Source organism: Pipistrellus kuhlii, unplaced genomic scaffold, assembly GCF_014108245.1.
Source record: "Pipistrellus kuhlii isolate mPipKuh1 unplaced genomic scaffold, mPipKuh1.p scaffold_m20_p_17, whole genome shotgun sequence".
In the NCBI taxonomy this organism is placed as follows: domain Eukaryota; kingdom Metazoa; phylum Chordata; class Mammalia; order Chiroptera; family Vespertilionidae; genus Pipistrellus; species Pipistrellus kuhlii.
The window spans coordinates 20,349,825-20,376,742 of record NW_023425482.1 but is presented as its reverse complement, the minus strand read 5'-3'; the positions used below and the strand labels follow the sequence as shown (position 1 = coordinate 20,376,742).

The 26,918-nt window shown below is 51.9% G+C and overlaps 1 protein-coding gene across 1 annotated transcript in view; it reads left to right on the top strand.

The window, feature by feature from the left end:
* The first annotated feature begins 3,764 nt into the window (after positions 1-3,764).
* The window catches only part of SLC7A6 (solute carrier family 7 member 6), a 30,121-nt gene continuing 6,967 nt past the window's right edge, over positions 3,765-26,918 (top strand). Inside the window, exons 1-6 of the mRNA XM_036441445.2 lie at positions 3,765-3,887; positions 12,919-13,468; positions 22,371-22,496; positions 24,175-24,319; positions 24,965-25,088; positions 25,304-25,407. Coding sequence (XP_036297338.1) covers positions 12,955-13,468; positions 22,371-22,496; positions 24,175-24,319; positions 24,965-25,088; positions 25,304-25,407 — 1,013 coding nt within the window. The 5' untranslated portion in view covers positions 3,765-3,887; positions 12,919-12,954. The remainder of the gene's footprint in view (positions 3,888-12,918; positions 13,469-22,370; positions 22,497-24,174; positions 24,320-24,964; positions 25,089-25,303; positions 25,408-26,918) is intronic.

Here is a 26,918-nt window from a genome sequence, read left to right as displayed (position 1 = left end):
CTTTGGGCTTTATTCTCCTGTCCCTTCTCCTGGAATCTAGTTCCCCTCCTGGAACTAAGAACCAGGACCTGAAACATTATCTTTAAAAAAAAAAAGTAATATTGATTTCAGAGAGGGAGAGAGAGAGAGAAGCATCAATGATGAGAGAGAATCATTGATTGGCTGCTTCCTGCACACCCCCTACTGATTGTGCCCTTGACCGGAATAGAACCTGGGACCCTTCAGTCTGCAGGCCGACGCCCCTATCCACTGAGCTAAACCAGCGAGGGCTGAACCATTCCTTCTAGAATGCAGCTCCTGCTCCTGCCTGGTCAGCGGGCCTTCTATGCCACCCAGATCGGGGTACCAGAGACAACACTGCAGGTCACCCTGGCTGGACTCCGTTCCCCAGCTTCCTCTTTTCTCTCAGCCTGTGGGTCTCAGCATCCTTCGAACCTAGAGTTCTTTTTAGGATGCCATCCTTCTATTTTGTTTCAGCTCATCTGTCCTGCTAGGGGACAGAGTGAGACTGAGGGAGGCTGAGACTGGTGTGGTCAAGATGGGTAGAGATGGACTGAGAGATTGGGGACCAACTGGAAATGGATAAAGAGAGAGTCTGATACAGGAAAACATGCATAGGGATGGGGCCCAGTCCTGAATTCTCTAGTGCAGAGCCCAGAGCCAGCCAGGGGCCTGGTAGGGTGGTGGGAGCGCTAGTTCCTGTCTGCAGGACAGGGCCAGCCTGGTCTTCAGGCTTTGATACATCCCGGAGGCCACTAGAAGGCGCTCTGAGCCCTCCTACTGCACTCATTGGCCAAACCTGGAGGAAGCGTTTGTCATGAGAAGGTGAGGGTGCATTGCTGGCCTTGGCAAAAAGATGACACTATGAAAGGGAGCAGACCCTCACCCCCAGGCACTACGCGGCCTGACTCCCAGCTCTGTCTTGATACCCACCCATCCATGCTGTATCCCTGACCATTTCAGCTGAACTGCCACCCTTTGTTCCCAGCTGCAGAGAGAGCATGGAACCAGAGCAGGCTTCAGGACCGGCAGGCTGGGGTTCCACTCTCAGCTCTGCCAGCACAGCCACGTAGCCTGTGGACTCTCCTTGTTACCAGACAGGGACTGCCCCAGTGAGGGTCTCGACTTCACGCAGGAAAGATGTCACAGCATTTTGAGAGAAGATCTCAGGTGATTTTGAGGGTACGTTTATTAAAGCTGGGGGCAGCGAAATAAGGAAGGGCTTAGGAGAGAAGCAACAACAGGAGCGAGACTCAGGCGGGGCTGCTTTTGCTCTCTAGGAACTTTAGGAGAAAGAACTGGGCCAGGCGGGGGAGCCAGAAGAAAGGCCCCATTGTTGCAAGTCTCGGGTCCCTTAGAGCTTAGGGACGCACCGGGCCTGCTCCCGGGAGGAAGAGTGGGTGCTGATTCCTGGGGCTTGGGTTTTAGAAGCTGAGAGTTTAGGAGAGAGGTCCTCGGGAAGGATCTCAATAGAATAGTCACCAGCTTTTCTAGGTGCATACTCTCAGGGTCGCGGTCGCCGCTGGTTGGTTGGCGCCGGGAACAGAGGGCCAATGGTTATCGCAGCTGGTCCTGGCTTCTCGCACCTGGTTTTGCTGCTTTTATGGGCTTGGAGCTGAAATACAACCAAGGCCTAATGTCATCTGTTATCGCTAGGGAGGAAAGGGGGGTGGGCCGTGTCGAGGGGGGTGAGGGGGTGAGGGGCGGGGATTAGCCCGCATGGCCAGGGACACACCAGGGCTGGAAAGACCACCCTGGGGACGAGGTCCAGCACCAGTTTTTTTGGCCATTGCTAAGCAACAGGGATTTCCACCCTGGTAACCTTCTGTATCTGTATCTGACCATAAAGTGCTTGGCCAGATTGTTCAGCTGCCTGTCTCAGTTTCCGCATTCCACTCGCCAAGGAATTGTCCTAGCTTCCTACTATCCTGTATTACGCTGACTTCCCTGGGCCTCAGTGTGCTCATCTGAAGAATGGGGAAGAATAAATACATGAAGAATGAGGATGAGTAAATACACCCTGGGGAACACTGATGGTGTTGGAGGCCGTCTGACTCAGTACTTACTGGGTACCTAGTGGGCTTTCCGCTGGTGGGCTGCTGTAACGGTGTGTCAGTGAACTCCCAGTCTTGAAAACCCTCACGACAAGTACCCAGGGTGTCTTCTCCCGGGCCTTTCCTCCCTCTCAGGCGGGCATCTCCTAAACTCTTCAGGGTCCCACTTGCAACCAGGGGAACAAAGGGCGGCTGCCGTTCGATCCGGTTTACCCCCCTTGAACCTGTCTCCAAGATCCCTTTCCTCTGACTCCCCTGCGAGTCCTCTCCTGATGCTTCTTCTACATGCGTGTACCCTAAGCCCTTGGGTGTCCCACCGTCCCCGGCTTCAATAAATGTCCTCTTAAAGTCACCTGGCCTCCTGTGTGAAATCTTTTCCACGTGAAGTCCAGAACCCAACACGCACCAGGCCGGCCGGAGGCAGACCCGCTCCGGGCCTGGTCCCTCTTCCGGTAACACAGGGAGCTGGAAGGTCTTATATGTGTGGCTTTTGCAAGGACACGTGGACTGGCTGCTATGGAGTGACACAGGTGTCCATAGCCCTTTCTCTGCCTGGCCAGGTAGGCAGGGAGAACTGATCTGGGGAGGGTGGGGAGGGAGAGAAAGGGTTAGACTCCAGTGACTCCAAGTATGCACAAACTCTCACTGACACTTAAAGGTATTCCAAGCAGGGAGTGTGAGGGCGGCACCATTGAGGGCTCTTCAAAGCTCATCTCAGGTCCACTGGAGGGAGGAGGATGGGAGGTTTTTAGGCAGCGGAGACATGAAGTCATTCCAATCTGTCTTTTCAGAGCACCCTCGCCCCGGTGGGGATGAGTTAGGGGGAGCAGGACAGGGATTGGGAGGCCATTACCGCTGGGGGAGGAGGATGGGTCCAAGTGCTGCCCATCCCTGGCTGGGCCACTGGGGGGTGGGGAACAGGGGTTTGGGTGTGGTTAGTGTGGAGCCAAAGGATGTGCCAGTTGTGAACACATTTCTGGGGGAAATGACTCCCCACGGCCCCGGAGAGAGACAGGGCTTGACATGTGGACAGGAAGCTGAGTGGGAGTGCTCAGCTGCCGATGAGGCCAGGAGGCCCAGACAGAAAGAACTCCAAGGCCATTGGAAGAAAAGGAGCCCTAGGAGCCGGAGGAGGCGCAGCCACAGGGACAGGAAAAGTGTGTGTGTGTGTGTGTGTGTTTGTGTGTGTGTGAGGGGTGTCAGCAGGGTCAGACAAGATGAGGATGGAACATGTCCTCAAGCCTGAACCCCAGAAAGGCCTGAGGTTGGAGGTTGGCTACAGAAGCCCAGCAGTATCCATGGGCCTGGGTGTGTGTGTGTGTGTGTGTGTGTGTGTGTGTGTGTGTCTCAATAGATGAGTGGTGATGTCTGAGTGGATGTGGAGGACAAGTCCTAGGATCTTGTGGAGGGTTGGCTGGGAGGCAGGTGAGGAGGCCGTTTAGAGCTCCTTGTCTGCGGTTCCCCTGGTTGCGGGGTGTGGGGCCGGAACTCCCCGCGGGAGCGTCCCGTCTGGAGTCCCCCGAGGGGAGGCTGGGGTGACCCGGGGCCGCGCCGGGGAGAGGCTGGCCAGCTGGGCACGGTGTCCGGGCCAGGTCCCGGCCGCCTGGGGCCCGGCATGGCCGCCCCGGGGCCCGGCTGCCAAGTGCGCGCAGAGGCCGGGAGCGCACACGTGGGCGCCGGGCCGGCGGAGGGACGGCCGCCCGCAGGCCCGGAGGAGCGGCGCCGGGTCCCAGGCGGCGCGGTCGCTGTCGGGGCCGCCGGTGACGTGGCGGGGCGGGGCCTGCGCGGCGGGGGCGGCGGCGCGACCGAGCATCCTGGTGCCGCGGCCGCGAGGTAACGGCCCGGGCGGGCGGGCGCGGGGGCGGCGGGGCCGCGTCCTGTGGGCGGGACTCCCCGCGGCCGCTCCCGGTGCGGGGCGCGGGGCGCGGGGCGCGGGGTGCGGGGCGCGGGCCGGGGGAAGGGCGTGGGGCGCGGGCCGGGCCACATGATGTGTGTGTGTGTGTGTGTGTGTGAGGCTGCGTGAGTGTGAACCCCAGTGTGTGTGTGAACCCCAGTGTGTGTGTGTGTGTGTGTGTGTGTGTGTGTGTGTGTGGCTGCGTGAGTGTGAACCCCAGTGTGTGTGTGTGTGTGTGTGTGTGTGTGTGGCTGCGTGAGTGTGAACCCCAGTGTGTGTGTGAACCCCAGTGTGTGTGTGTGTGTGTGTGTGGCTGCGTGAGTGTGAACCCCAGTGTGTGTGTGTGTGTGTGTGTGTGTGGCTGCGTGAGTGTGAACCCCAGTGTGTGTGTGAGCCCCAGTGTGTGTGTGTGTGTGTGTGTGTGTGTGTGGCTGCGTGAGTGTGAACCCCAGTGTGTGTGTGTGAATGTTTGTGTGTGAGTCTGTGTGAGTGTGACCCTCAGTGTGCGGGTGACTGAGTGTGTAAGAAGTGAGTGTGAGGGCGGAGGCAGCGGGGACCGGACTGTGAAAGGAAAAAGGAAACAAACCTTCAGATGGGAAAGCACCTGCGCTCCGAGCCTGAGGAGGCGGGGGGCGAGGCTGAGAGTGGGGGGGCGGGAGCGGAGCGGGGGATGCCGAGGGGTGCGGGGGTGGGGGTGGGGGCAAGGGGTGGGGAGGGGAGAGGGTGCAGGGGGAGGGGGTGCGGGAGGAGGGGGTGCGGGGGCAGGGGGTGCGGGGGGAAGGGGGTGGGGAGGGGAGAGGGTGCAGGGGGAGGGGGTGCGGGAGGAGGGGGTGCGGGGTGAAGGGGGTGGGGAGGGGAGAGGGTGCAGGAGGAGGAGGTGCGGGGGCAGGGGGTGCGGGGTGAAGGGGGTGGGGAGGGGAGAGGGTGCAGGAGGAGGAGGTGCGGGGGCAGGGGGTGCGGGGTGAAGGGGGTCCGGGGGAGGAAGGGGGCCGGCGTAGGGTGCCCTCCTGCTGGACGCGGGAAGAGACCGGGCGCTCCTGCCATCAGGGTTCTCTCCGGGGCCTCCGCCTCCTGCTCGGTGTTTGCCCATCTCTTGTCACAGCGGGAGGAGGCATTTGTGAAACGCGGTGAGAATTCTCCTCCAAGCGCTGCGCAAACAGCCGGCCTGTGTAATGGTCCTTGTAAGCAGGAATCAGCATGTAGCGAACAGCCTCTGGAGTGCCTCTTGTGCGGGCGGGGTTCGCTAAAGGGAATCTGCCCTCCGCGGGGAAAGAAATCTCTGCCCCTGAGGGCCATGGGGGCTTATCTCTGCGGGCTGCTCGGGCGGAGACCTGGGGGGAGCGGCTCATGGTTTTACTGCCCGGCTTTGGGCTCTCAGACCGTCCTGTATATTTTTATACCTGGTTTTCCTGTCCTGATAAATATGTGGAAAACCACAAGCATGATTTTTTTTTTTTTTAATCTCCTATCTTCCTCCTTCCCTGACTGGCTGCTGTGGACTTTTATGGCAGACCGAAAATAAATAAATAGCAGTTCTGTGACCAACCTCCCTGGCACTTCTTGGTACAGGAAATTTCCTGACCTCTGTCTCCGGGATGTGAATAATTTCTCCGAAGGTGACGCAAATGATCTGGGGACACGGGACGTGGGAGCAGCAGCTGTCTAGTCGTGAATGATTTGAGGTCCCCGGGCTAGTCCCCTGATTCCTTTTAGGCTCGTTGCTTTCGTGACGCTCCTGCAAGTTGGACTCAGTGATTGAGTGCTGTCCCGGCTGTGCCTGTAAAACTTGGGTTTTGTTTTTGTATTTGTTTTTTTTACAAAGATAAATAGGGGCTGCTGCTTGCTAGCTCTTTTTTTTTTTTTTTTTTTTTTTTTTTTGATGAATTACGTGTTACTCTTTGTTGCAGAGATTAAATGGCCAAGACAGAAACCGGTTTGGCTCAGTGGTAGAGCTTCGGTCTGCGGACTGAAAGGTCCCAGGTTCGATTCCGGTACCTTGGTTGCGGGCACATCCTCGGTAGCGGGTGTGCAAGAGGCAGCTGGTTGATGTTTCTCTCTCATCGACGTTTCTAGCTCTCTATCTCTCTCCCTTCCTCTCTGTAAAAAATCAATAAAATGGCCAAGACAGACAAGTGGGATTAGGCCTTGGTGTGGAGACTTTATCTTCTTCATTTAGGATTTTATTTTATTTTTTACAAAGATAAATAGGGGCTGCTGCTTGCTAGCTCTTTTTTTTTGATGAATTACCTGTTACTCTTTGTTGCAGAGATTAAATGGCCAAGGCAGACAAGTGGGATTAGGTCTTGGTGTGGAGACTTTATCTTCTTCACTTAGGATGAGGTGAAACGGTGATGGTTGCTCGTTTCTTCACAAGTGAATGTTATTGCTCTGTTCTCAGTCACACTTCCTCGGATCTTTGGGATCGGGAAAGAGTTTTAGGAACACGATACTAGTGAGGAGACTTTGTTGTATAAATAAAGTACAGAGTACATGATCTCTTTCTCAAGAGTCATTGTGGTGGTTTATAAGGAACGATCTTGCAGGGAGGTTGTTAGAGAAAGAAATGGAAAACCAAAGCCATGAAAAAGGCGAGATAGCAAATACGGTTGAAAAGTAAGGGTATGTATTCCCTGAATTTGGAGCTGGATTTTAATCGTGAGGTTTCTGGCATCCCATGTGAAAAGGCCAACGTAAAGAAAGAGTCACATACTCTTTGTTATTTGATAGAAGTACAATAAATATATATATTAAAGTTTAAGCATTAAAAAAATGAATGCATACTCACTGTGGAAAATTTTAAGACTCAGAAAGTTAAAAAAAAAAAATAGTCCTCTGTGTTACCACCATGAAGATTTTGGTCTGTTTATTAACAGCATTCCCCTCTCATAGTTATCAATTATAAAAGTGTTTTTGTTTTTTTTTAAACTCCAGCTTGTAAAATATTCTTCGCAACTGAATTTTGAAAGAGCCCTTTTCCCCCTGAAAATTTGCATTTAATTCTTTTATGTTTACATTTTCATAAGTAAATGTTAGTGGTTTGGTGAATTCTTTTATTATTTGCTGCAGGAGCTTGGGAAAATAGGATAGAAACCTGCTAGGAAGCCATGTTGTGTCCTTAAAGTGGGGTTTAATACTGGTTTTTCAAGACAGGGACTTCCAGGGTACACTGAGTGATTTAATGGAAGTTGTCTTTGACAGTGATTTTAAAGACGACAGTTTGGTTCAGTGGATAGAGCGTCGGTCTGCGGACTGAAGGGTCCCAGGTTCGATTCCAGTCAAGGACATGTTTGTTGGTTGTGGGCACATCCCTGGTGGGCGTGTGCAGGAGGCAGCTGGTCGATGTTTCTCTCTCATTGACATTTCTAGTTCTCTATCCTTCTCCCTGTGGAAAGTCAATAAAATTAAAGGGCTCAGTACGAACAAAGAACAAAGATGTGTGTGTCTGGCAGGCTCCAGAGTTTAGGAAACGGCAGGTAATCCAGTGTGACTGGGCTGTAGGGGCCTGGATGCCGGAGGGGATTAAGGCCCGCTGAGCAGGTTGGAATGTGTCCTGACAGTCCCTCAGGGCAGGTTCCTAACAGCCCTGATCCTGAGCAGATAGTAGGAGCCAAAGCTGTGTTCTCCCCATTGGAAATCTGTCTACTGCCCTGACCTGCCCCCATCTCCTGCATCCAGTCTTATTGCAGGTATCAATCTTACTTTTCTCAGAATTCATGCAGCTACTTAGACAAGAGCTATGTTGGGGCGTTCCATTTTGAGCTCTTCTGGATCTTGGCTGGCTTTATTTTATTGATGTAATTATTTATTTACTTTTCATTAAATATTTATTTGTATTTTTTATTTTTTGAGGGGAAGGAGGGGGACAGACAGGAAAGGCAGGGTGTAGTCTGGGGAGGGAAAGTGCACTGTTAGTCTTTATTGTTGAAAGTATTACATATGTCCCCCATTTATTTTCCCATTGACCAACCTGCCTGCTGATTAAAAAAAAAAAAAAAATTTTTTTAATTGATTTCAGAGAGGAAGGGAGAAGGGAGAGAAAGATAGAAACATCAATGATGAGAGAGAAGCATTGATTGGCTGCCTTCTGCACGCCCCCTACTGGGGATGGAACCGGCAACCCCAGGCATGTGCCCTTGGCCGGAATCGAACCTGGGACCCTTCAGTCCATGTAAAAGCTACAATGTATATCTTTAATTAATCACAGTCTGCTTTAATTAAATTGCATAATTTCACATATAAAAACACAACAGTATAACTCTCAATTCTTCCTTCTTATCTTTGTACTGATGTCATATATTTTGCTTTTACATGTAAGCCCACAGTACATTACTACTATTTTTGCTTTAGGCGGCTAATTACATTCTAAAGCAATGGAAAATAAACAACAAAAAAGTACTTTAGCCGAAGCCGGTTTGGCTCAGTGGTAGAGCGTCAGTCTGCGGACTGAAAGGTCCCAGGTTCGATTCCAGTCAAGGGCATGTACCTTGGTTGCGGGCACATCCTCAGTGGGAGGTGTGCAGGAGGCAGCTGATCGATGTTTCTCATCAATGTTTCTAGCTATCTGTCTCTCTCCCTCTCTGTAAAAAATCAATAAAATAAATTAAATTAAATATATTTTAAACAATCTATTTATGTCAGACCAATTGATATTTGCTTATATTACTTTTCACATAATCATAGTTATTTTATTTTATTATTATTTTTAATATGTTTTTTTAAATTGATTTTCCACAGAGAGGAAGGGAGAGGGATAGAGAGCTAGAAATGTCGATGAGAGAGAAACATCGACCAGCTACCTCCTGCACACCCTCTACTGGGGATGTGCCCGCAACCAAGGTACATGCCCTTGACCGGAATCCAACCCGGGACCTTTCAGTCCACAGACCCAACGCTCTATCCACTGAGCCAAACCGGTTTCGGCATAATCATAGTTATTTTAATTTTCCTGTAGATAATTTCTATATCTGGGTCATCTCTAAGTCTTATCCTGTTGATTACTTTGCCTCTCGATAGTGGGTTGTTTTTGTTGTTTTATTTTGTGCGTTGCTTGTAGTTTGTTATTGATTGCCAGGTGTAGGTGCATAGCATTCATTCTGGGAAGTAAGTACCCTCTTCTTTTACTAGGCGGTTAGTGTAGAAGTTTGAGTTGGTTAGGAGGTGAGTTGTGTTTGGGTTTTGTTGTTGCTGTGGTTTTCTTTTGTGCACTGAAAGCGAAGGGAGGTCTTTTCCCCCCCTGTATTTATGCTCCACTTTCAGCTTTAAGCCTTTCTGCCCCTGTGCCCAAGACACCACCTCCCACAGTAGTCTTGTTGCTGGGTACTTGCTACAGTTGTTTTGGTTCAGCCTGGTCTTAGGCAGGCCCTGATTCCCTGGCTCTGGGAGTGGATGGATCTTTCTGGGTGACCCTACTCCGCCCCCAGAGGTAGGACCCTCTAAGGCTCTACCTCTGGATCTGAACTTTCTGCCTCAGCTATTTTGGTAGTGACAGTGTGCTGCCTTTTCCCAGGTGTTTAGTATTTTTATCTTTATTGATTTTTTATTTTTTATTTTTTTTTACAGAGAGGAAAGGAGAGAGAAACATCATCAGTTGGCTGCTTCCTGCATTGTCCCCTACCGGGGATCTAGCCCACAACCCAGGCATGTGCCCTGACCGGGAATTGAACTGGTGACCTCTTGGTTCATGGGTTGATCCTCAACCATGAGCCACACCAGCTGGGCAATATTTTCCTTCTTTAGAGCACATGTGTCAAACACAAGGCCCGCGGGCCAAATCCGTCCCGCCAGGCCTTGCAATGTGGCCCACACCGCGCTGTCATCACTGCACTCCGCTGCGTTTCCATCACAATGACAGTTTATGACTGTTCAGTAAACCATTCGGCCCGCGATTTAGGCTGGATTTTAGATTTTGGCCCCTTCTCTGGTTGAGTTCGACACCCCTACTTTAGAGAATGGACCAGGCAGACCTTTGTTTTCTTCACAGAGTAGTGGCTGCTTTCTTCAGGCTAGTACTGCTGCTAGGCTTTCTCTAGTCTCCTGCCTAGTATTTCTTTCTTTCTTTCTTCCTTTCTTTCTTTCTTTCTTTCTTTCTTTCTTTCTTTCTTTCTTTCTTTCTTTTTTTCTTTCTTTCTTTCTTTCTTTCTTTTTATATATATATATATATATTATTGATTTTTTTACAGAGAGGAAAGGAGAGGGATAAAAAGCTAGAAACATTGATGAGAGAGAAACATTGACCAGCTGCCTCCTGCACACCCTCTACCGGGGATGTGCCCGCAACCAATGTACATGCCCTTGACCAGAATCGAACCCGGTACCCTTCAGTCCACAGACCGTGCTCTATCCACTGAGCCAAACCGGTTTTGGCCTGTCTAGTATTTCTCATGAGCCTCCATTGAGGTCTGTGGAGGAAAAACCTCAGTTATAACCTTCCTATATAATAAGAACATAGTATGCAAATTGTCTCCTGACTGAGAGTTCCTCTGGGAGTTGGACCAGGGGGCGGGGCCGGCTGGGGGAAGGGAGGGAGGCCCTGGAGGCAGAGGCGGTGGCAGGTGACCTGTGAAGGGAGGAAGGCTCGGCCTGCAGCCGGCAGCAGCTGCTAGGAACCCTACTCTGCTGGTAATCTAATAGGTTTTCCTGAATTCTGTGAGCTGCTCTAGCAAATTAATTGAACTCAAGGAGAGGGTAGTAGGAACCCCCAACTTACAGCCGGTCAGTCAAAAGCGCTGGTAACCACCTGGACTTGTGATTGGCATCTGAAGTGGTAAGTGGGCGCAGGTCTGTGGGACCGAGCCCTAACCTGTGGAATCTGATACTATCTCGGGGTAGTTAGCGTCAGAATTGACTTAGATTGTAGGACAGGAGTCAGCGTTGGGAAATAGCGAACCCACACAGAGGTCCAAATAGAACACCCTGTAGGGTCTGACGGGACAGGGGGAGGCTGGCGTGGTCCCTGGAGCCGGCTCTGCTCCTGTGTCAGAACAAGCAGCCCCGGTCTCTCTGGCCTAGACGGTGAGAATATAGGCTCCTCCGCTATTTCCTTGTTTTGTTTTCCTGCCTGGCCTCACCTGGCAGACACGTGCAAACAAATGAGTTCCCACGTGCCCGCATAGGGAAAGCTGCAGGCGTGGTGCCGGGAGCGAAAGTGGTGCCTCCTTCCAGCCAGGCCCTGTCAGAGGTAGCCCGGCTCACTCCTCCGGGAGTGGCGGAGGGTTTACTTATGACCCAAAGGAGTTTGTTGTTTATTCTTTTTTTAAAAAAAACACATATTTTTATTGATTTCAGAGAGGAAGAGAGAGACAGAGCCAGAAACATCAGTGATGAGAGAGAAGCATTGACCAACGCCCCACACCAGGAATCCAGCCCACAGCCCAGGCATGTGCCCTGGCCAGGAAGCAAACTGTGACTTCCTTGTTCATAGATCGATGCTCAACCACTGAGCCAGAGGAGCTTTTTTCCCCACTTGGGCTCAGGTCTGTGGTCTGAAAGGGGCCTGGGATAGGCAGGGCAGGAGTTTGGGGTGAGGCTGTGGCGAGTGGAGAACTGCTCCCTCTCAAAGGCCCTGATTCCCTGGCGCTGAGCGCCGTGAGGCCAGGCGCTGGCACATCCATTTTGTGCAGCAGATCAGAGGCTTCCGGGAAGCGGACGTAGTGATTCATTCATGCTTGGTTTGAGATTCCGTTCTTATCCATGGGAGGACCTCCATGCCGCTGAAGGACTGATTCCTGGGTGGGATTACAGGGCCTACCGGATTCCTTTCTCCCGAAGGTGAGTCAGGAGCAGGGCATCTGAATTCTTGACTCCAGGGCACAGGAAGTGAGGGGGGGGAGAAGAAGGCCGTGCTGAGTGGAGGGTCAAGAAGGTGCCATCTTCCTCTGACAGATTCTGGGTCCTTCATAGGTAGGCTGGTGTAGGATCCAGCTTCCTTGAGGTTTCTGGACTGGCCCAACTCTAATCCAAAGGTGGTATTGTGCATGCATGCGTGTGCGTACATGCGTGTGCGTGTGTGTGTGTGTGTGTGTTCCATCTCCCTTTAGCATGCCTTCCAAAACCAGGTTGGGGGATAAGAGGAACCTTACAGCTTTGATTGGGTGTGGAGACTTCTGGATCCCATTCTGGGAGAATCTCTCTGCGACTCAGGTGGCAGTGAGGGGCGTGCTGAGGAGAAAAGCAGATAAGCCCTTAGCAGATGAGCTCCACGTTAGAATGCCCCTCTGAATATTCTTTCTCCGCCTGGTCTTATTATGCTAGCCCTCTCTGGGCACTCCGGAGAGAGAAAGGTGTTGAATTGGGCACAGAGCAATGGAGGAAGTAAGGTGGTATTTTGGAAAGAGCAACATATGGGGGTGTATCTTCATGAGGGTCTTCTCCTTGGTCCCGTCTCTGCGATAGTGATGTGCCCTTGTCTTAGCATCCTCCTGGCCCTTCCCGCCACAGGCTCACACTCTCTGCTAGCCTGGCAGCAGCTGCAGACTTCCCCACAGGTGGCTGGATGCTGCAGAAATCAGTTACGCTGGGGTGGAGGTGAGCGGGCAGGATTCCCTGGGGATGGACAGCGAGAAGCCGCTCAGGCTGGCTAGGGCTGTGTGAGAACCTGGTGCCTGGGCCCTGGTCTTCTCTGCAGGGCAGGTTTGCAGGTTTCAAGCTGCAAACACTACGTCTCAGGAGAAACCTGTGCTCTGGCTAAACTGAATGCCAGCCTGGCCTGGGCGTCCAGCCAGGCACCTCATGTTGGCAGTAGCCTCCGTATCTTTGCCTGATCTCTTCTGGTATCTTTCTTGGGAGCGGTCTCTACTCATTGCCCAGAGCCCCGTGGTGGAAACAGACAGGCTCATTGACTTTGCACCCGTGTATGAGGCGTGCTGTTCCCGCGTCACAGGTGGGCAGGGAAAGCTGCCTGCCTTGCCGGGGTCTAAAGGAGCAGCTCCCCAAGGCCCTGCCTTGCACTGACACACTCGTGTTCCCTGCCAGGCTGTCGTCCGCACGGGCGCGAGGGAGCCGTTGGCCATGGAATCCAGGGAGAGCACGGAGTCCACCTACCAGTTCATGGCCGAGGCCAACCGGTCGCGGGAGGATGAGGAGAGCGTGGTGCCCCGGGGGGCCACGGAGAGCATGCAGCTGAAGCAGGAGATCTCGCTGCTGAACGGGGTCAGCCTGGTGGTGGGCAACATGATCGGCTCGGGGATCTTTGTCTCGCCCAAGGGCGTGCTGGTGCACACCGCCTCCTTCGGGCTGTCGCTGGTGGTCTGGGCCATCGGCGGGCTCTTCTCGGTGGTGGGCGCCCTCTGCTACGCGGAGCTGGGGACCACCATCACCAAGTCCGGGGCCAGCTACGCGTACATCCTGGAGGCCTTCGGCGGCTTCATCGCCTTCATCCGCCTGTGGGCCTCCCTGCTCATCGTGGAGCCCACCAGCCAGGCCATCATCGCCATCACCTTTGCCAACTACATCATCCAGCCCTCCTTCCCCACCTGCGAGCCCCCTTACCTGGCCTGCCGTCTGCTCGCTGCCGCTTGCATATGTAAGTGTGCGGGCTCCTGGGGAGTGCTGGGGGGGGGGGGGGGGGGGGGTGGCGGCTCGTTGAATAATGCTCATGGCACCTTATATACTGCTCGCTGGGAGGAAAAGAGGTATTATATCTCTTCAGAAGTAATTTCTTTTTTGGAAAAAAAAAAAAATATATATATATATATATATATAGTTAGCCGAAACCGGTTTGGCTCAGTGGATAGAGCGTCAGCCTGCGGACTGAAAGGTCCCAGGTTCGGTTCCGGTCGGGGGCATGTACCTTAGTTGAGGGCACATCCCCAGTGGGGGGTGTGCAAGAGGCAACTGATCGATGATTCTCTTTCATCGATGTTTCTAACTCTCTATCCCTCTCTCTTCCTCTCTGTAAAAAATCAATAAAATATATTAAAAAAAAAAGATGTTTCTAACTCTCTATCCCTCTCTCTTCCTCTCTGTAAAAAATCAATAAAATATATTAAAAATATATATATATATATTTAAAATACGTATATTTTTAATGATTTCAGAGAGGAAGGGAGAGGGAGAGAGATAGAAACATCAATGATGAGAGAGAATGCATTGATCAGGCCCCCTCCCCCCCACACCCCTGCTAGGGGGTCAAGTCCACAACCTTGGGCATGTGCCCTGACCGGGAATCGGACCGTGACCTTCTGGTTCACAGGACAGTGCTCAACTACTGAGCCATGCCCGCCGGGCTCAAGAAGTGATTTCATCGAAGTCATGTGGTCCTGAGATGAGGGGGAAGAGCGAACGGGATGGGAAAAGTTTACGTTTGTTTGTGTGAGGCGGTTAGAGCCTCGCATTCCTTCCACGCTGGGCTGTCCCTGAGTCCTGTTCCCCCGGCTGGGACAGGCCGGCGCACGTCTTACTGGTGTTATTCGTCTTGTAGGTGTTTTGATTGGAATTGATATCACTGGTTAGAACTTCACCCAGAAAAAAAACCTAAGTATGAGGCCTTGACTATGCTGCTAAAAAAAAAAAAATATGTTATTTTGCTTCCCAGCTTTTTATCTGAAGCCAGTTTCAAGGCGTCCGTGAGGAAACGGCCTTCTCTAGGTTGTGGTCCTCTCCCCGGGACCTCAGCCCCTTCTTCCTGCCACCGCCACAGCCAGGCACCACACCAAATGGCTTTTCCAACCCTTTGGTGCTTCAGATTTCTTTTCTTGTCTTTTTAAAATTTTTTTATATTTTATTGATTTTTTTACAGAGAGGAAGAGAGAGAGATAGTAGTTAGAAACATCGATCAGCTGCCTCTTACACACCCCCTACTGGGGATGTGCCCGCAACCAATGTACATGCCCTTGACCGGAATCGAACCCAGGACCTTTCAGTCCGCAGGCCGATTCTCTATCCACTGAGCCACACCGGTCTCGGCTGTTTCAGATTTCTTTGCCCTGACTTTGTAAACAAGTCCTGCCTGGGGCCAGTGAGAGGCAGGTGGATGGCTTCTAACCCTGCATTTGGTGTTTTGAGGACAGAACCTAAGAGATCCCAGTGGATCCCTCTTTATTTTCATTTTCCCCTCCGAGGCGGTAAGGAGGGATTCTGTGTGAAGTCACGGGAAGGGAAGAGATTGCTGTGAATTTCCCCGGTCCTGTAGAGTTTGTGTTTTATTTAGCTGCGGAGCGGCCCACGATTCCCTGTGTTCCTTAGCATTGTGCTGCCAGAGACACTTGATTATCCTGTGTTCTTTCCATATCTCTGCTGGCAAAAGTCTTGGCAGTATATGTAATTTATCCTCAGGGTTAAAAATAGATCGAGAGCACCGGAGTATGAAGGGCTGTACCGTACACTGTGCCTCCTCACTGTAAGGCATTTGTTACAGACAAATGTTAAAGGAACCCCTCCACAGATGTCCCAGGGAAGAGGGGGGGGTGGGAACACAGTTATATATCTGATAGGATTGGGCCAGGGGGATTCTGGCCTGACTGAGCTCTCTAAAAAAGGAATGGTTTTCTGATTATAAAACATATTCATCAAGGAGAAAATTAACTGAGCCTCAGATCACCCTTAATCTACCACCAAATGTTGAGAACTCCTTTTTCTGTTTGTTAATCCTCACCTGAGGATATTTTTTTCTATTGACTTTTTAAAAAATTATTATTATTTTAAAATCTTTATTTTTAAAAAATATATATTTTATTGAGTTTTTGCAGAGAGGAAGAGAGAGGGATAGAAAGCTAGAATCATCCATCAGCTATCTCCTGCACATCCCCCCCTGGGTATGTGCCCACAACCAAGGTACCTGCCCCCGACCGGAATTGAACCTGGGACCTTTCAGTCCGCAGGCTTACACTCTATCCACTGAGCCAAACCGGTTTCAGCTCTATTGATTTTAGAGAGAGAGGCAGGGGAGGGGGAGAGACAGAGAGAAACATCGGTTGTCTCCTGCACAAACCCAGCTGGGGATTGAACCTGCAACCCAGGTATGTGTCCTTGACTGGGAATCGAACCAGAGACCCTTTGTTCCACAGGACGACACTCTAACCACCGGGCAACACCAGCTAGGGCGGTAGTTCTTGAGGTCCAAAGGACCCCTCTCTGGCCAGGTGCCCAGCATTGTAAGTCTAGGTGCCCAGACCTTGGTTTGACCTCAGAAGTGTATGGTTCTGGCTTAGTTATTGTCAGTACGTTTATCTCCGTGGGATCTTGCTTTTTATGTAGCCTCACACACATCATTGGCGAGTATTTGCTGTGACGGTTTCAACAAGGAAGTCGGTTCACCACTGACCTAGAGGCATCAAAGCAGAGGCCTCCTCACGGTTGAGACTCCATTGCCCCTGAGGGTTTGTTTGTCAAAGCCGACCATGAGGAGGAAGGGAAGGAGGAGGGAGAGGGGGAGGAGAGGAGGAGGAGGAGGGTATGGAACAGTTCCTTCCCCTCCCTGGGGCCTGTGGGAAGAGGGAGCTGTGAGTGTCCACAGAACCGGGACTACAGCTTCAGGTTGTCCGGCCATTTCCTCGTCAGAGAACATGAGCGGCGCGGGTCTGTCTGAGGACACATGCATTATTCAGGATTAGTTTGTGTTTCAGACGCTGAAAACCAAAAGCAGCATGGCTCACGCACACTGAAGTTTATTTCTCCCACACGTGAGAAGCAGACAGCGGGGGCTTGCAGGAGGACTTCGTAAACCTTCAGGGAGCCGGGTTGCTTCTCTCTGCCTTCCGGGCCTGCCCTCAGCATGTGACTTCTAGCTGGCGGTCCAGGCTGGCTACTCAGGCTCACGCTGTCATGCCTGCATCGTGGCTGACAGGAAGAAAGGCAGGCCTCACCCTTTAAAGAGATTCCCTGAGGTGTTACCCATATTGCTAATGTATGAACACATTCAAACGTGTGAAGAATTTTTGTGAGTTTATTTGAGCCAAACTGTCGACCACAGCTGGGAAGCAGAATTTCAACGTATTGGGATAATGCTCCAGAGAATGGCAGTTTTCATCTTGTTCTGTATATTATATTCAAAGGAGAAGGTGTAAGTGAGTTACATGAAATCCATTGGTGATAGGTTAGGGAGGTGGGAGAAAGCAAAGCAGGAAAACTCTGGGATTGGATAAAAATTAAATTGACAGACACATATTTTTTTTTTTTTTATAACATTCATTTTCTTTTTAAAAAAAAATATTTTTATTGATTTCAGAGAGGAAGGGAGAGAGATAGAAATATCAATGATGGCCAAAACCGGTTTGGCTCTGTGGATAGAGTGTCGGCCTGCAGACTGAAAGGTCCCAGGTTTGATTCTGGTCAAGGGCATGTACCTTGGTTGTGGGCATCCCCAATGGGGGGTGTGCAAGAGGCAGCTGATCGACGATTCTCTCTCATCGATGTTTCTAACTCTATCCCTCTCTCTTCCTCTCTGTAAAAAAAGTCAATAAAATATATTTTAAAAAAATATATCAATGATGAGAGAGAATCGGCTGCCTCCTGCATGTTCCCTCCTGCAGCCCGCAACCCAGGCATGTGCCCTGATCAGGAATTGAACCCTGACCTCCTGGTTCATAGGTTGATGCTCAACCACTGAGTCATACCAGTTGGGCTCGACACACACACTTCTTTTACATAGGTACAGGATAGTTAACAGTCAACAATTAATAAGATTAATAACAATTAACAACAGTTAACGGCTAACAAGGAGGGAATTTCTGGTCTCTACCCTGGTGCCCTGACACATTGGTTGTGCCTTGAGAGGTCTGGAAAAACGGAAGTTACAAGGTACCCTGACATTCCACAGGTGTGTTATCTGAGATGCAAAAGATACTGGCCTTGGACATGACTACCCACTAATTAAACTGCTTTTTAATTAGAAGTTTTAATTTCTTTAAAAAAAATTTTTTTTAAATATATATTTTATTGATTTTTTTACAGAGAGGAAGGGAGAGAGATAGATAGAAACATCGATGAGAGAGAGTCATCGACCAGCTGCCTCTTGCACACCCCCTACTGGGGATGTGCCCACAACCAAGGTACGTGCTGTTGACCAGAATGGAACCTGGGACCCTTCAGTCTGTAGGCCGACTCTCTATCCACTGAGCCAAACCAGTTTCGGCAATTTTTTTTTTAAATTTCTTTATTGATTAAGGTATCATATATTTGTCCTCAACCCTCCATTCTAATCCCCCCCCCCTCTTTCTCCCACCCCCCTATTGTCCTTGACCACTGGTTAGGCTCATATGTGTGCACATAAGTCCTTTGGTTGATCTCTCCCTTTTATCCCCACCCTCCCTCTGATGTTCAACAGTCTGACCCATGGCTCCTTATTTCTGGGTCTGTTCTTGTTCATCAGCCTATGCTGTTCACCATTTCCCCCAGATGAGTGAGATCATGTCCTACTGGAAGTATAAGAATCAAAATTGAGACAAGCAATCATGGTTATGCTGAAAGGCATATGAATCAGTCTGTAGTGAGTTTCTTTCTGGGCCACCGGTTCTTTAGAGACCCAAACAGTTCCTTATGTGTGCATGTCAGCTATGGTATTTCAGTTCTGGATGGTGGGCAAATGGTGGTTCGGCTATTTCTTAATCAGAATCAGGAAAATGTTCAGAGGCCTCGACTGCTGCCCGGCAGACTGTTCCCAGCGCTCCCTGTTCCCTGCCGGGCTGAGCGCGGGGGGGAAGCAGGCCCGGCGCTGGGGCCAGCGTTTGAGGACGGTTTGCCCGGGGCCCTCTGACAGGGGGGCCTCCCTAGCTGTGGTGTCCCAGGTGCCCTGCCCCATCCTATTCCAGACCCTGCTCCCTGGCTGGCTGCGTGTTGTTGGTTAAGTATTTTTATTTTTATTGAGAAAGAAGCACCTGTGCATGGTAAATAAGTGTAAGTATAGAAGGGCGTACGATGGAAAAGGTCTCCCTCTCCGAGCGCTAGTCTTCCTCTTCAGAGGCAGCCACAGTGACCAATGGTACTGTCCAGCCGGTCTTTCAGTAGGCGCTCTGCAGGGACTCCCACGAGGCAGGAGGCATAGCCTTCCCTCCTTCCTTCAGCACTGGCAGCACTAGTCGTGGTGAATCCCCACTGTGGGCAGAGAGGGGGGGGAAGGGTGTGGCAGGGCGGAGGGTGGGAGAAGGAGCAGAAGTGCGAGGCAGCGCCCGTTTGTGTGGCTGAGGAGTATGTCAGCCTCTCTCCCCATCTTGCAGCCACATCTTCATGCTTCGAGCCGGGAGCAGTCACTTCCTGTGTATGTCCACCTGTCTCCCTCTTTCTGTCCCTTTCTCCCTGCCTCTGCCTCCCCGTCTTTGTCTCTTACCTCTCTCTCTGCCTTCTGTGTCAGACTTTTACCACAAGGTGTGTACCCTCTCACTTCTTCTTTCCGCGGTCCTGCTTCCTTCCTCTGCTTTCCTGTGGTTCCTTTGCTGCAGGGTTTGTAGGTGACGGACCTGCTGCTATGCTTCTGTCTCTGGGTCTCCGACTCCCCGTCCCTGGGGAGGATGATCCCACAGGCTCGGCCGGGGTCCCGTGTCTGGCACAAGAGAGGAGGGGGAGCCATTCCCCGAAGGAGCCCGGGAGGGAGGCCGGCACCTCGCAGTGTGCTTACTGTATTGCGCGAGGGCCTGCAGATGGATTACCGGTGGCCGTTAGCTAGGTAATCCTCTGACAGCTGGTCCAGCCTCAGCCCCACGCACTGGTTAGCAGGGAAGCTCCCCGGGAAGCCCTGCAGCAGCATGCCTTCCTCTGGTCTTCTCCCCTTCCCCTTGACCTTCACCCTCACACCGCCCCCACCTCCTATGGCTGTACCAGCAGGCACCTGTGCCATTTGCCAGAGCGCGGAGTGAAAGCTCTCCAAGTGTTTCCCAGGCCGTTCAGCCACCGGCCGGCCCTCGCCTTCCTCTCCATGGACTGGAAGGATGTCCAAGTTCCGGACACTTGCCTTGTTCCGGGGAACTCATGGGCAGTGAAGGTCATCCCGGGCTTGATTCTGAGTCACCATTTCAGTCACCATTTCCCCTCTCAGTCTGGCAATAAGCTTAAGAAAACAAAATGCTTTCTTTCCTCCCTAAGAATTATGATGTCCTCGAGAAGCACCACCCAAACGCCCCAGGGAGAGACAGACCTTCCTGAGACAGGCCCCAGTGACTGAAGCCTGAGGCACTGGGCTGTGCTGTGAAGTGAGAATACCGCAGGGCGCGGCGCTGGCGGGTCTGTTTGGGGAAGGTTTTACCGAGGAAGTGGGGGTAGAGCTAGACCTTGAAAGTGCGAGCTGCTGCGGCTGTGGCAGGCGGAGAGGAGAACGTTTCTTTTTCCTGTGTATCGGGCACCAGGAAAGAGAGTCTGGCCCTGGCCGGTTTGGCTCAGTGGATAGTGTTGACCTGGGGTGCTGGGTTCGATTCCAGTCAGGGGCACGTGCCCGGGTTGTGGGCTTGATCCCCTTAGTGTGGGGCGTGCGGGAGGCAGCCAATCAATGATTCTCCTCATCATTGACATTTCTATCTCTTCCTCTCAGAAATTAATAGAAACATATATTAAAGAGAGAGAGAGAGAAAGAGAGAGAAAGAGAGAGAAGAGAGAGAGAGAGAGAGAGAGAGAGAGAGAGAGAGAGAAAGAAGAAAGAGAGAGAAAGAGAGAGAGAGACAGGTGAAGCAGAGTGAAAAATAGGTAGGAATAGGTCGGGGTGGTCTGGAGCCCCTGGTGTTTTGCTCTGTGCCTTCCCTGTGGATCAGAGCCGTACCTGTTTACTGGGGGTAAGGTGCCGAGACCCTCCTCCCAGGGCCTGGGTATCGCTGAGGTGTGTGAGGAGCCGGAACACACAGCCATGGTGCAGACAGGAGCCCAGGGGATGCCCAGTGAGCTCACTGCTCATGCCCCCCCGAGAATCGTGGGGACGGAGCGGTCAGCGGGGCCCGTGTTTCCTCATGGACCCCTCAGCCTCATTTTCCTCCTCTGTAAAATGGAAACAGGAACGTCTATATGTTGGGGCTGTGAGAATTAATGGACAGGACGTGTGTGAAATGCTCAGGCACATGACAGATTTCTTTTTTATTTTATTTATTTTTTTGCCTTCTCTGCCCCCTGCCCCCACCCCCACAACAACTCCAGAAGTCGGATTTCCAAATCTACCTCCAGATCTCTTTTTTACACTCATACACAAACAGTGTAATTCCCCGGTGACCTGCCAGCTACATTCAAACGCACCTCATTTATTAACGGGCCTCTTGTCTCTGCTCTCTAAGGTGGCTATGAGCAGGCCTTGTGCCTTGGGTGGTTTAGGACCTTGGGAGTCTGAGTGGGCCTGGGAGAAATTTCCAGAAATGGTCTGGTTGTCAGAATTTATGAATGTGGCCCTGGCCAGTTTTTCTCGGTGGTTGGAGCAGTCGGACGGACTTGAAGGGTTTTAGGTTCATTTCCCTGTCAAGGGCATGTACCTTTCACGTCGATGTTCTCTCTCTCTCTCTCTTCCTTTCCTCCCCCTCCTTCCTACCTTCTACTATCTCTGGAAATCAATAGAAAGAATGTCCTTGCCGAAACCGGTTTGGCTCAGTGGTAAAGCGTTGGTCTGCAGACTGGAAGGTCCCAGGTTCGATTCCGGTCAAGGGCATGTACATTTGGTTGTGGGCACATCCCCGGTAGAGGGTGTGCAAGAGGCAGCTTGTCGATGTTTCTCTCTCATCGATGTTTCTAGCTCTCTATCCATCTCTCCTCCTCTCTGTAAAAAATTAATAAAATATATTTTAAAAAAAAAGAATGTCCTCAAGGTGAGGATTAAAAAAAACAAAACAGCCATGACCGGTTTGGCTCAGTGGATAGAGCGTCAGCCTGCAGACTGAAAAGTCCCAGGTTCCATTCCAGACAAAGGCATGTACCTTGGCTGGGGGCACATCCCCAGTAGGGGGTGTGTAGGAGGCAGCTGATCGATATTTCTCATCGGTGTTTCTAACTCTCTATCCCTCTCTCTCTGTAAAAAAACAACAACAATCACAACACAATAAAATATATATTAAAAAACAAAAACAAAAAGCAAAACAAAAAAGAATTGATGAGTATGTGTCATGCCTTTGTATCCTGTCAACAGTGAGGGGCTGTTCACGGGAACGCTCCGCCCGGGCCCCTGGGAGCTGTTCCTCCGTTTGCCCGTACCGGTTCTGACTGGCCGTTGGCCTCTTTGCTTTAGGCTAGGGGTGTCGAACTCAAGCAGAGAAGGGGCCAAAATCTAAAATCCAGCCTAAATCGTGGGCCGAATGGTTTACTGAAGAGTCATAAACTGTCATTGTGATGGAAACGCAGCGGAGTGCAGTGATGACAGCCCGGTGCGGTCCACATTGCAAGGCCTGGCGGGACAGATTTGGCCCGCGGGCCTTGTGTTTGACACATGTGCTTTAGGCAGACGGGGCAGAAGCCATAGACTCTGGCAAAGGAGGTGGGGCCTCTGTGCCCTCAGCTGGAGCCTGCCGGTGACCGTGTGGTTTCTCTTCCAGGTCTGCTGACATTTGTGAACTGTGCCTACGTCAAATGGGGCACCCGGGTGCAGGATGCATTCACGTACGCGAAGGTCCTGGCGCTCATTGCCATCATTGTCATGGGCCTGGTGAAACTGTGCCAGGGTAAGAGGGGCCTGCGGTGGGAAGGAGGGTGGGTGACTCCGGGAGGTCCCGGACCCCCTTAGGAGGGCGTGGGGACTCTCTGAGCTTTGTCCGTGGTAGACTGTGTCGGTGAGGACAGGACATCTGTTCCTGGGCCTCTGGGGTCAGGCTGGTGTGGCCCAATGGACACGAGGCAGCCCCTCTCTCAGGGCTCTCCCTGTGAGGAGGCTAGGAGCGCTGCAAGGAGCCGGCTGAGAGCGCCTGGAACTTGGGTGGTAATTGGATCATAAAAACAAACAGCAAGGATAGAACGAACCCTGTTCTGGCTCCTATTTTTGGTCTGTGATTGCCAGGCAGCAAGCAGGAAGACTTAGCTGGAAGCATGTGTGTGTGTGTGGTGGGGAGAGGATATAGGGTATGGACTTGCTCTTATGCAGAATTCCCTCCCAAAGTCAGCTCTCAGAAAAAAATATTAAAGCATTGTGAAGTTGGCACCGACTTCTCTGCAAGCTGGCTCTAAAAGCTTTTCATTCCTGGATCAGAGCACACTGGCCGTGAGGGTAACAGGCCTCCCAGGGTCTCCCGAGTCTTCGGAGAAGCCCTCAGGCCCAGGGTGTCGTTTTACAACCGTCTCTGAACGTGGCTGTGTCTATAACCACCTGGAGCACTGAGACCCCCCATCCCAGACCTAGTGGATCACACGCTGGTTGGTTTGCAGTTGAAAAAGGTCTGTTTTTAAGATGTGCCCGTGCAGTTTCTGAGCAGCTGGTCTAGCGCCTCTGCACATGGGCCACGTTAGCACGTGCAGCCAACCCTCCGGCCGTCCCTGGAGTCCCGGGAACATCCAGCCGTCTTTGCCGCACGGAGGGACGGGTCTAGGCTTCCTGAGGGGGTGGCAGCAGGCTCCCTTAGAAGCCTGGGTCTTGTTAGAACCCTGCAGCGTGTCCAGGAAGTCTCTCCACTGGGCAGCGGGGTGCCCCATCCCGGGCTTTCAAGTCTGTCTGGTCTCTGAGGAGAATGCCAAGTGCCTAGGCTGGTGCTTCAAGGGTGGAGGTGACCCAGGTCAACCCCAGGCCCACAGGGAGAAGTGAGACCCTAGTTCCTACGCCACCTGTCATTTCCTGCCCCCCATCCTCGGCCACGGCAAGGAGGGCCACAGAGTTCTCTCTCCGTGAGACGGAGCAACCGCTGGGCCCAGTTGTGCGGTGGTCTGAGCACAGAGAGGTGGTTCCACAGGAAGTGTCGTTGTTATCGAAAAATGGCTTTTTTTTCATGGTAGACAGGGTGCTTTCTAAGAAGTAAGAGGAAGATGTGTGGCCTGCTCTGCAGGCACTGCAGGAAGTGGAAATTCACCATGGCTTTGGAACAGGGGTCACATCTGAGGCCCCTTCCTTAGCGGAGGCTGTCTGTCTGGTTTTAGTAAAGGAATAGGAACTTTCCGAGAGAGGGGTGGGGTTAATTGTAGGGAGCTGGTAGTTGTTTTTCTTTTTTGGTGTTAAATTATGTGTGTGTTTTTTTTTCCTTTCCCCTTGCTTTTCCCTCCTTTTCTTGACCCTCTTTCTTTCTCTTTTTTCCCATCTTCTCTTCCTTCCTTCTCCCCATTCCTCCCTTCTTACACCTTCCATCTCTCCTCCCTCTTCCCCTTCTTTCCCTTCCTCGTCCCTGAACCGCCCTCCCCCTCCCCGCTTTGCTCCCGCAGGACACTCTGAGCACTTTCAGGACGCCTTTGAGGGTTCCTCCTGGGACATGGGAAACCTCTCTCTCGCCCACTACTCTGCCCTCTTCTCTTACTCAGGTTGGGACACCCTTAATTTTGTAACAGAAGAAATCAAAAACCCAGAAAGGTAAAGGCGGGCTCACTCTCCCACTCCCCAGCTCTCACTCCCGGCGGCTGCAGCGGCCGGCGGAGGGAAGGCCGCCCTCTCCCCTCCCCTGTCCCTCTGCCTCTCATCTCGCCCCCTCCTCCTCCAGCTCAGAGGGTGAGGGGTTAGGATGGGGACGAGTGAAGGTAGGGAAGCTGTGGCTCCTCACCCTCGTGGTCATCCTGGAGAAGATCAGGTTCTTCCTAAAGGAGAGGCCCTTGACCTCGCTGGGGCTGAGGTGTTGGGGCCTTGCACCCTGGCACTGACTTTGTGGCCTGGGGAGCCAGAAGTTTATTCTGGGCAGCCAGGTACTCAGCCTGACCACCGATCCCTAGAGGACATTGGTCCTCCTCCGGTGGGACTCATGGGTCCCAGTGTGGCAAGCATCAGATATTGATCATGAGCCCATGAGAGAAAGGTTTCTCTTCCCCTTCTCTCTAGAGAGCCCAGGGACTCATGGGATACATACCCATCCTAGGACATAACGGGGAAGAGGTATCTCAAAGACCCAGAGGCCAGGGAACTGTTAAATGTCAGAAAGAAAGAAAGAAAGAAAAAAAATCCCTGGGATTTCTGACCCCAAGGAGAGGTTGGTTCTAGGTAGTCCCGTCTCACTTGTGCTGACAGAAATTTGCCCCTGGCCATCGGGATTTCTATGCCAATTGTGACGCTCATCTACATTCTGACCAACGTGGCCTATTACACAGTGCTGAGCATTTCAGACGTCCTGGACAGTGACGCCGTGGCCGTGGTGAGTCTCTGGGGAGCCCCCATTGCCCGTCACCCTATGACACCGAACAGTTCCATCTTTTCGCAGCCACCCCAGCTCTGCAGGGGAGGAGGTGAGGGGGTCTTGGCCGGAGGGTGGGCTGCTCAGCGGTGACCGTGTTTGTCCCGACCACCTAGAGGCAGGGAGCTTAGGAAACCCCGTCCTACGCTGAGTGCGCCTCTGTGTTCCGCCCCCAGACGTTTGCTGACCGGACATTTGGGATGTTCAGCTGGACCATCCCCATCGCTGTCGCCCTGTCCTGCTTCGGGGGCCTCAATGCGTCCATCCTTGCTTCATCAAGGTACTGTGTCCCTGCCTCTCTGGTCACACACTCCGTCCGCTGTCCTCTGAGGCTTTAGGTGAGCCCGTGAGAGCTCTTCCTTTCCTTCCTGCCTTTCTTAGAAAGACAGGGTGTGTGTGTGTGTGTGTGTGTTTGTGTGCGCACATCAGTGTGCATGCCTTTGTGCAAATGTTTGTGTGCTGGTAGCTCATGCTTTTTTTTTTTTTTTAAATATATTTTATTGATTTTTTTACAGAGAGGAAGAGAGAGGGATAGAGAGTTAGAAACATCGATGAGAGAGAATCATTGATCAGCTGCCTCCTACACACCAGTCCGCAAGCCAATGCTTTATCCACTGAGCCAAACTGGTTTCGGTGCTCATGCTTTTATTTATAAAGTTGAGAGAGAAGTAAAGGAATATCCATTTATTGTACATTTATTTATGCATTCATTGGTTGATTCTTGTATGTGCCCTGACCTGGGATCAAACCCATGACCTTGGCAAATGGGGATGATGCTCTAGCCAAGGACAGATTGATAGGAGGTGGGAGAGAAGAAGGTAATAGCTGTCAGGAACCAGCTTCTAGGCCCCTTGTGGGTTACGGTGCAGCCCCAGGATTCATTCCTTCAGTGAATGATTAGCGAGCACTGGCTGTGGGCCTGGTGCTGGGACAAGGTGACTCTTCCCCTCACTTCACAGAAAACACGGAGGCCCATGGGGAGGCTCCTTCTCTCCTCTCTGTGCAGAGACTGGCCTTCCTGTTGTTTGGGAGAGAGGAGCCGTGCCGGGCTCACTCTGCTCCCTGGTGTCAAGGTTGCACACGTTCCTTCCTCGGCACTGTGGTGCATCAGCTGGCCCTTCTCTTTGGTGCTGTTCCCCCGTTGGAGCCCTCTCTGCACAGGCTTCTTTCCTCTCCACTCACAGATGCCACCAACGAGCTCTTCCCTGCTTCCCTCTGCCTTCCTGGGACATTTCTTGAGGGAATAGTGTGTATTTCACTGGTCATTCATTTTTCTACCCATTACACTTTGGCTTCTAGTGCCTAAAACATGTTCTTATTAAGGGTGCCAGGGACCCCTCCTTAGCCTGCTTTCATCACGGTCCTTATCATACTGGAAGCACGAAGCAAGTGATGCTGATAGCCTTTTCTTTTTTATAACATATTTTATTGATTTTTACAGAGAGGAAGGGAGAGGGATAGAGAGTTAGAAGCATCTATGTGGTCATCTCTTGGAAGCTTTTTGTTCCCCAGTCCACCCCTAAGCCTCATGCGGGCTGTGTACCGCATGATGACGCTGTTGTCCTGGGTGCTGCTCATTTCTCTGCTGCTCCGTTTCCCAGTCAGTCGGGCTCTTTATGTACAGAGAGGAAGCCTGGGTTGTCGCTTTGAGTCCAGGTTTGTTCTGGCCTACCACACGTCAGGAGCTCAGAGAAGATATATGAGAACGCAGGTGTGGCTCAGTCGGCTGAGCGTGGTCCCATGCACCAAAAGGTTCGATTCCTGATCGGGCTTGATCCCAAGTAGGAGACA